The sequence below is a fragment of the Scomber japonicus genome, chromosome 3 (assembly GCF_027409825.1).
Source record: "Scomber japonicus isolate fScoJap1 chromosome 3, fScoJap1.pri, whole genome shotgun sequence".
Lineage (NCBI taxonomy): Eukaryota > Metazoa > Chordata > Actinopteri > Scombriformes > Scombridae > Scomber > Scomber japonicus.
The window spans coordinates 36104683-36114682 of record NC_070580.1 but is presented as its reverse complement, the minus strand read 5'-3'; the positions used below and the strand labels follow the sequence as shown (position 1 = coordinate 36114682).

The 10000-nt window shown below is 44.3% G+C and overlaps 1 protein-coding gene across 1 annotated transcript in view; it reads left to right on the top strand.

Annotated features, from left to right (window-relative positions):
• The window catches only part of LOC128355403 (dedicator of cytokinesis protein 3-like), a 268462-nt gene that overhangs the window by 139215 nt on the left and 119247 nt on the right, over positions 1-10000 (top strand). Inside the window, exons 8-9 of the mRNA XM_053315642.1 lie at positions 1126-1145; positions 2566-2587. Coding sequence (XP_053171617.1) covers positions 1126-1145; positions 2566-2587 — 42 coding nt within the window. The remainder of the gene's footprint in view (positions 1-1125; positions 1146-2565; positions 2588-10000) is intronic.

The following is a 10000-nucleotide window of genomic DNA, read 5'->3' as shown; positions in this document are numbered from 1 at the left end:
GAAGGATGGAGATGAAGGGATGAGATGGAAGGATAGACATGGAGAGATAGCGATGAAGGGTTGGAGATGAAGGGATGGAGATGAAAAGATGGAGGGATAGAGAAAGAAGGAAGGAGATGACTGTCACACTGAGACTCTGGAGTTTAGTGAGCAGTTTCATGGTTATAATAGTTCTCATTTAAATGAAGTTACACCTCATTTTTGAGTTAAGGCCTTTAAGAAGTGATCATAGGAGAGTTAAACTGCTTTCTGCTGTAAGAGAAGAAGAATTCATCGGTTACTTCATCGTTTCTCAGTCCAGCTTCTTACACAACATACGAACTTTAACCAGATTTCATCAACATTACTGAAGAATAGAATGAAGTTTAGTTTATTAGCCTGTGGGATTGGGTGGAGTACACACACACACAGACACACACACACACACCCACACACACTCAAACACACACACACACACACACACACACACACACACAGGGACAGATGATTAGTGACAGGACCACACACAGACACACCAACACACACGCACACACGCACATACACATACACATACACATACACACACACACACACGGATGGACGGATGATTAGTGACAGGACCACACACACATACAAACAGACACACACACACACACACACACACAGACCCACACACACACACACACACACACACAGTCACTCTAACATTTATAACCACGAGCCGTCTGCTGTCGCTCCCACCTGCCAGTTAGCAGCAGTGAATTTGTCATTTTAATCAGTTTAGACTTTGAGAAGGAGGAGTACACTGAGCCTGGGGGGGGGGGGGGGGGGGGTTGGGTGATGGTGTTGGGTGGGGAGGGGGGGGTCCTGTCCATCAGAATTTCTTCTTGTTAATCCCGATTAATCCCGGTTAATGCTTCTTTTGTCCAAAACACACGTCACCAGCCGGCCTCCTCCTCCTCCTCCTCCTCCCGTCTGACTTCAAACAAATCAATTACAGCAGGCGGAGGTGACGGTGCTGCTGCTGCTGCTGCTGCTCGTAAAACAGGAAGCCACAAATAATCCTGTTTCATCTTCATATATTTGGATACAGACATCACGGAGAACATTGTGCCGCTGTCACATCCGAGCCCATATGTGAAGCAGCATTTGATGTTTAATCACGCGTAATTTCCCCTACAGTCAATTAGAGAAGCTTCAGAGCGAGGTTTATCAAAGCCAGCGCCGCAGACTGGCATCTGTGTGTGCTGCTTTTTCATTTTTTATTATTCTTACCCTGAACTGGGAGTACTGGTAATCCTGGTCCTCTTCAGCTGTTGCACCATTTGTTAATGACAAATAATTAATGAGCTGAGTTGGTGTTTTTGTTGTGGGACCATCTGGTTTCTGTGCAGGAACACGGTCTTCATGTTGAGGAAGCTTCGAGCTCACTTCACTGATGTTCTTAAAATAGAGAGTTACTCATCATGTTGCTGCTGCGGCGCTCGTTCATGTGTCTGTACCGAGCTCTGACAACACGCCAAACACTCCAGACTCATGTTGTTTCTGAAAGTTGAATAAAAACAAAACAACCAGGGACTGAATTCAGTGCAGGATGGTTGGTATTACACATTATAGTCTGACTGATTCTGCACATTAACAGAGATGTGTATTAATAAGGCATGGGCCGGTATGAGATTCTGGTGGTATGATAACCATAAGCAAAAATATCATGGTTTCACGGTATGACGGTGTTGTGATTCCAGCTCTAAAATGTTCCTAAAAGGAAGAAAAATAAAGACAGACATGTTGATTTAACCTGAATCTGTAATGACAGTGTGAGGGGTCGTGATACTCTACGCTGCAGCTGCACCACCTGAGGGATTTCTGACCAGCACTTCCTGTCTTTGACCAGCACTTCCTGTCTTTGACCAGACAATAAACAGCTCATACCTTAGGAACGGTATGACAGGAAATTTGGCTGTTTTGGTTATCGTGGCTTTTTCAAATCGCGGTATACCTTGAACACGGTTTTCATCCCATGCCTAGTAGTAATGTCCAGCCAACGTTTGCATCGGTGTGGAAGCTCTGCGGCAGATTTCCTCCCTGAACACACTTTGATTAGCTTTCTCTCTACAAGTCTACGAGCTCCGTCTGCAGCAGCATCTCACTTATACATATAACATAATATAACATAATATAACATATATAGACACACTTACAATGATATTTATGGTGCATTTCCATTGAACTCTGATAGTCCGAATTTTCAAGTTTCCAAGTCGGAAATTTCAACCTGAACACCTCTGAAGTCAGATCTCCGACTCTGAAAGGTTGGAAGAACCTCACCAGCTCCAACCTCAAAATCCAAGATGGCTGCCCTTAGCATCAGCAGTGTGAAAGTTGTAGTAACTGTCCTGTTGATTATCATCGTACACTCAGCAATGTCCATGCTGCTACACTGTTTGACTGAGCCAAATACAGAGACATGCAACTTTACTAAATGGTATCTCTATCAGTGGCTAACTGGGTTAAACTGGTTTTCTGACTTCTAAACCGGAGCGATTCAAACTGGGGTGTGACGTCATTTCCAGCTCCGACTTCCAGCGTCCAGCAGTGTAACTTACTGGTATACAAACATGGACTGCTGGCTAAAACATATAATGGTGCATATGATGCTAGGACGAAATTATGCCGAACCATCGCTTTAACAAGGAAACTGTGGCGCTACTGAAGTGAAGCAGCCGCCCAGAGATGAGTTTCAGGCTAACGTTAAGCTCAAGTTAACAACGGTGAAACAAGCTGCTCGGTCTTTAAAACGTTAGCTGCTCCTTTTACAGCCGATGTTACAAAATGTTCACTTTAAGTTGCCACTCAGACATTTCTCACACAGCAGACCTGAAGAGAACCAGATGCTACTAAACCTCATGCTAATGCTGCTAAAGCTGTAGTCGCTCTCTTTCAACTTAAAGCATTAATATAGAGTTCAGAGAATACGATGCAATCTGAGATAAGAACAGGACAAATAATAATATACCTGTAATACCTGTAAAACCCAGCTGATGTGAAGCATTTTAAGGGTAATTCCCCCCTAAGTTTGAAAAATGGATTTCAGCCTCTGACTTTATTACTATCACTACTAGCAGAATATGAACAGACAGACAGATGAGATAAAGCTGATGTGACCTGCAGCCTGTAGAGTCAGAGTCACTTAATAGATACTAAACCTCATATTTGTAATATTTAGATGTATGTTGTAGTTTCTTATAGCTGCTACTAGATGTTACTAAAGAGCTGGTGTGTGTGTGTGTGTGTGTGTGTGTGTGTGTGTGTGTGTGTCTTATTTGCTGTTTTGATATAAATTGGTTGAGTCTGTCAGTCTACTGAGTCAGTTATTATATATATTCTAGTATCTTTGGTTAAACACTGAAACTATCTCATATAGAAGTCATAGAGAGAGTTTCTGCATACATTCATGATTTTTTAGTATGAAACCAAATCAAACATTGAGTCTGGACTACGACTCATGAACGAGATGAATATGTATGAATGTTGGAATTCAAATAAGCTTTTAAAAAAAAATGTAAATCAGTTTTTAGTGGAGCAGGTATTGAAGTGATAGTTGGGGTCACTGAGGATGTTTTCACCGCTGCTGAGACTCTGCTGGCTCACCTTAAATAAAAATACAAGCGTTTAAAGTTTGGAAGAGTTTTGCATTTTACCTGATGATAATAAAAGATAATGAGAAGCCCATCTGGAGAGACGACCGAGCTAAACTTAATATCACTCAGTGGGGAAACTTCATTAAATTCCCTCCTGTGTCTCTTCTGCAGCTCGTATAAAGCACCGGCTGTACTTTCAGACAGAAAACAGCTCCGTCATCACACTGATGCTCATTTATTATCATTATTAGGGCCCAAGCACTGACCAACACGAAGCCCTATTGTATCTGTAAACCATCCGTATTTCTGCACGTTTCCATAAAGCTTACAGATACGGACCAAACGGAGCAGTACCACCGGAAACCACGGGGGGGGGGGGGCAGTGTTGCTGTCACTACTCGATACGTAGCTCTATTGAGACACGAAGAAGAAATAACAATGGAGGAACTTTTTGAGGAAAGGTTGTGTGAGTTGGTTAGAAACTTTAACCCTCCTGTTGTCCTCGAGTCAAGGAAGGAAGGGAAGGAGGGAGGAAGGAAGGAAGGAAGGAAAGGAGGAAAGGAAAGAAAGGAGGGAGGGAGGAAGGAAGAAGGAAGGAAAGGAGAGGGGGCGAGGGCCCATTCACCCCTGCTTGCAGCTTTAATTATTATTTTTATTGTTCGTGACATATAGAGAAATAAATAATAGAGCATGGATCCAATAAAAATCTGAAATGAAAGACTTGCAGGCTTCAGTCTCAGTAGGAAAGCTCAAACCTCTGTGATGTACAGATAATATTATAACCTTCATTTGCTCCGTTTCCATTTCAGTAAATAGACTCGACAGAAAAGACACAAACTAACAGTATCTGTAAGAATTAGTAGCCACAGAGTAGGATTGTCACTTTAAAGTAATCAAGTTCAAATGAATGATATGAAGTCAGATGAGGTCATACATTTGTCGCTGCTGAGCTGGTAGCTAGGAGGGTAGCTAGAGGGAAAGGAAGAAGGAAGGAAGGAAGGAAGACAAGGAAGGCAGGAAGACAGAAATGAGGGAGGGAGGAAGGAAGGGAGGGAGAAGGAAGGAAAGGAGGGAAGGAGGGAGGAAGGAAGGAAAGGAGGATGGAAGGGAGGAAGAAGGAAGGAAGGAAGGAAAGGAGGAATGAAGGGAGGAAGAATGGAGGAAAGGAGAGAGGGTGGAAGGAAGAGAGGAACATCATCAATATCTCCTCCACAGTCGCCATGTTTGTTTTTGAGTTTGTTGTCGTCATAAACTTTTGACTCGTTGCTGCCCCCTGGTGGACGTATTGACTCTGTGCTGCCCCCTGGTGGATGTATTGGTTAACGTCCATGCCAACGTAAAGGACGCATGGAAGTATGAGAGCAGTGACGGTAACATCGTTTGAAAAGGACGGATACATTTTCATACGTACGTTGAACATAAATGGACCTTTATGATCGTCCTCCATTTCTAAACAACACATTAACGTTAGCTTAGTTTGCTAACAGCTCAATAGAGCATGCAACAGGTAAAGCTAGTGAAGTTTTAGAGCGCCCTCTGCTGGTGTGATACTCTGACTGCAGTCTATATTTCAAACAGGTCATTAATATGAACGTTTCAGCCCACAGATTTATAATAAAAGTGACAGTCTCCCTCCTACAGGCCTGAAGTTTATATTAATGTTAGTCAGGAACACTCTCGTCATGGATCAAACCATTTATTACAAATGTAAATACAGTTTAGCCAGCAGCCGAAAGCTAAAGAGGGGAGCACACTGCAACCCCCCCCCCCCCCCCCCCCCCCCCCCCCTCCTTTAAACAGAGTGGGCCTAAAGCATGGGTGTCAAACTCATTTTCATTCAAGGGCCACATAATGCCCAATTTAATCTCACGTGGACCGGATCATTAAAAAGAAGGAAGGAAGGAAGGAAGGAAGGAAAAGAAGACATGAAGGAAGGAAGGAAGGGAGAAAAAGATGACAGAAAGGAAGGAAAGAAGAAAAAGAAGACAGAAAGGAAGGAAGGGCAGATAGAAGGAAAGAAGGAAAAAAGGAAGGAAAATAAGACCGGAAGGAAGGAAAAGAAGACAGAAAGGAAAGAAGGAAGGAAAAGAAGACAGAAAGGAAGGAAGGAAGAAAAAGAAGACAGAAAGGAAGGAAGGGCAGATAGAAGGAAAGAAGGAAAAAAGGAAGGAAAATAAGACCGGAAGGAAGGAAAAGAAGACAGAAAGGAAAGAAGGAAGAAAAAGAAGACAGGTAGGAAGGAAGGGAAGATGGAAGGAAAGAAGACAGAAAGGAAGGAAGGAAGGGAGGAATAAGGAAAGTGGGCCGGACTAGACACCTCGGCCGGCCGGATCTGGCCCACGGGCCGCATGTTTGACACCCCTGGCCTAAAGCAAGATGTACAGTTCAGATTGACCTTAGAGCCGTGATGGGACCCTGAACCACACCAGCTGATTCTGACTTCCTGTAACTCGCTGCATGCTTCATTCATCAAAAGTGCTGCTAAAAAAAAAAAAAAAAAGACTTTTAGAGAGACGCTGTGAGGCCAAATAATCACATGACCTCCTCCTCCACCTCTCTGTGTGCTTTATTTCTACACCTGTTATCCAGTGAAATGGCAGAAAAGCCTTTATCTCCTCAGGCTTCACTCTGCTAATGCACTTACGCAACTAAAGAGGTTCAACATGCTTTTATTTTCTCGCTCTCTCTCTTTTCTCTCTTTTTACACTTCCTGTTACACACACTGCAGATAGATACTGAGACTCTACAGAGGTGGAAAGGATGGAGGAAGGGAAGAAGGAAGGAAAGGAGGGAGGAAGAAGGATGGAAAGGAAGGAAGGAGGAAGGAAAGGAGGGAGGAAGAGAAGAAGGAAGGAAGGAAGGAAAGGAGGGAGGAAGGGAGAAAAGAAGAAGGATGGAAAGGAAGGAAAGGATAGAGGAAGAAGGGAAGGGAGGAAGGAAGGAAGGAAGTAAGGGAGAAAGGAAGGAAAGAAGGAAAGGAGGGAGGAAGGGAAGAAGGAAGGAAAGGATGGAGGAAGGGAAGAAGGAAGGAAAGGATGGAGGAAGGGAAAAAGGAAGGAAGGAAGGAGGGAAGGAAGGAGGAAGGAAGGAGGGAGGAAGAGAAGAAGAAGGAAGGATGGAAGGAAGGAAGGAAGGAAAGGATGGAGGAAGGGAAGAAGGAAGTAAGGGAGAAAGGAAGGAAAGGAGGGAGAAAGAAGGAAGGAAGGAAAGGAGGGAGGAAGGAAGGAAGGAAGGAAGGGAGGGATGGAGGAAGGGAAGAAGGAAGCAAAGGAAGGGAGAAAGGATGGAGGAAGGGAAGAAGGAAGCAAAGTAAGGGAGAAAGGAGGAAGGAAGGGAGGGAGGAAGAAGGATGGAAAGGAAGGAAGAAGGAAGGAAGGGAGAAAGGAGGGAGGAAGAAGGATGGAAAGGAAGGAAAGGATGGAAGGATGGCCTGCTCTCTCCTAAAAAACAGCTAAATAATAAATCTAACCGTATTGCTTTTCTTCCTACTAAAGACACCTCGGGTTGCCTCCCCTCCTCCCCCCCCCCCCCCCCTCCCCCCTCCTCCCTCTCTTCCCCCCCACAGTGTAGGAATTAGCTGCAGACAGGGCCGGGGCTTATGTAACATGAGGGCTTCTCTCTGACCCAAATGGAAAAGACAAAGCCTGCAGCAGAGTTACAGTAGCTGATGAATGATTCAATACAACACCGGAGGCTACCAGAGATAAACAGCCTCCGCCTCTCTGACTGCACACTAAAACATTATTATCAAACCTTTTATTTATTTATCTTTCTATTTAATTATGGGTTGGGGGGGGGGGGGGGGGTTTGTGGGCAAAAGTGATTTTTCTAAGGAAAGGATGGAGGAAGGGAAGAAGGGAGGGAAGGAGGAAGAAGGAAGTAAGGGAGAAAGGAGGGAGGAAGGGAGGGAGAAAGGAGGGAAAGGAGGGAGGAAGGAAAGAAGGATGTAAAGGAAGGGAAGAAGGAATGAAAGGAAAGGAGGGAGGAGGAAGGAAGGGAAGAAGGAGGGAAAGGAGGAAGGAAGGAAGGAAGGAAAGGAGGAAGAATGATGGAAAGGAAGGAAGAAGGAAGGAATGGAGGAAGGGAAGAAGGAAGGAAAGGATGGAGGAAAGAAGGAAAGGAGCGAGGAAGAGAAGAAGGAAGGAAGGAAGGAAGGATGGAGGAAGGGAAGAAGAAAGGAAAGGAGGGAGGAAGGAAGGAAAGGGGGGAGGAAGGGAAGAAGGAAGGAAAGGATGGAGGAAGGGAAGAAGGAAGGAAAGGAGGGAGGAATGAAGGAAGGAAGGGAGGTAGGAAGAAGGATGGAAAGGAAGGAAAGGATGGAGGAAGGGAAGAAGGAAGGAAGGGAGGAAGGAAGGGAAGGAGGAAGGAAGGAAAGGAGGGAGGAAGAAGGAAGGTAGGAAGGAAAGGAGGGAGGGAGGAAGGGAGGGAGGAAGAATGATGGAAAGGAAGGAAGAAGGAAGGGATGAAGGAAGGAAGGGAGGAAGGAGTCACGTTACTTATATTATAGCAGCAGGAGTCACTCTGCTGATACGGATCATCAGCGTCCAGTTTCATCCCATTAATGACTCAGAGTAGTAATGATAGTAAAAAGTTAATAACCATGACGACTTGTTTTAAAGTGCTTCAGTAAGCCTCCACTTCTTCTTCCTTCTTCCCTTCCTCCCTCCATCCCTCCTTCCTTCCTCCCTCCATCCCTCCCTCCTTCCTCCTCTTCCTCCATCCCTCCCTCCTTCCTCCTTTCCTTCCTCCTTTCCTCCCTCCATCCCTCCCTCCCTCCCTCCCTTCCTTCTTCCTTTCCTCCCTCCTTCCTTCCTTCCTTCCTTCCTTCCTCTCTTCCTCCATCCCTACCCCTTTTCTCCTTCCTTCCTTACACCTTTCCTCCCTCCTTCCTTCTTCCCCTCCCCTCCCTCCTTCCTCCTTTCCTTCCTTCCTCTTGTCATCCTTACTCATTTCCTTCCTCCTCCATCCCTCCCTCCTTCCTTCCTTCCTTCCTCCTCTTCCTCCTCTTCCTCCTCCTCCTCCTCTTCCTCCTCTCTGATGATAACGCTGCTCTCCATATTTCCAGCCCTCACTCTGAAGCACTGACCTCAGCTCTTTCCTCTTTCTCTGTGAGCCTAAACATTTATCGAGCATCGCAGCGAGGAGCCATTAGAGGGAAACGAGGCCCGCTGGATGCTTGCTTTAGTGATAATGTGATACCTTATTGATCTCAGTATCGGGAAGTTGTCCGTCAGCTGATCACATGAGGGTCACACATCTGGGTCAGTGGAAACTAACTGGACTGGATCCTGTGTTTTAAAGCTGCAGGCGTTTAGTTTAATGTCTCTGGAACAACCGATGATGAGCAACGATGAGCACCGTGGAAACTAGAAATAAGGATCAATGTTTAATTTATAGTTTCACAGAGTTATATGTTTTTATTTAAAGTGACTTCATCTAGTTTGACTGTTTTAACTGTATAAGTGCAGCCAACACATTTCAGTACAAAACTTTATATTTGTCAGATAAAGTAGGAAAATAAACTTCAGTCCAGATTAGGGCTGTCAAACATTTAATTTTTTAAATCGAGATTAATCGCAGAATTTCCACAGTTAATCGTGATTAATGGCGTTGTGAATTGCATGTTTAAAATCCTGTTATTTTCCATTTGAAGGCAGTTTTAAGCCCATAATGTAAAGCATTTCTTACCAGAGTGTCTTAACTGGGAATCAATCACGGCTCTGCTGCGACTCCCACACTCCAAAATGGTCCTTTGGTGGAGCTGAGGCTGGCTTGGCTGCACCTGGGTGTTTAGCGTGGAGGTGCTAACTCAAACTCCACGTACTCCGGTGGTAGTTAAACTCCGTTTGACACAGGTTGCATTTTACTTTTGACTTGTCAACTGAAGCGTCTGGAAGTGTTTTAAAGTTAAACAAGCCGTTCAAAAGTCCAGTAGCTCTCTTACTTTCCATCAGCGCGGTAGGTTTACTGCAGGAGGCCACTTCAAAGCATAGCGCTACAGCTAGAGGAGCCGTCTACGGGGGAGGAGAAGGGACAAAAAGGCTTGCAACATTAAAATGCAATTAAAAAAATTAACGCGTTATGGATTGCATTAATCTAATCGCGATTAACACGTTAACGCTGACAGCCCTGGTCCAGATATGATATAGTTTTAATGCTTTGACTCGTGTAAGATAGTTGACAATATTAAAAGCAGAATTACTTTAAATTACAAACAAAACCCACAAAATTAACACAATAAACACAACTAATAATACTATTTGTACATGCATTGATTGAATGTGATAGCAGAGAATAAACTACATGATTAAAAAAAAAGCTTTTATCAACTTGATTTGCAGACATATTGTTGATTTGTTACTAAAAATATAAACTTTTAC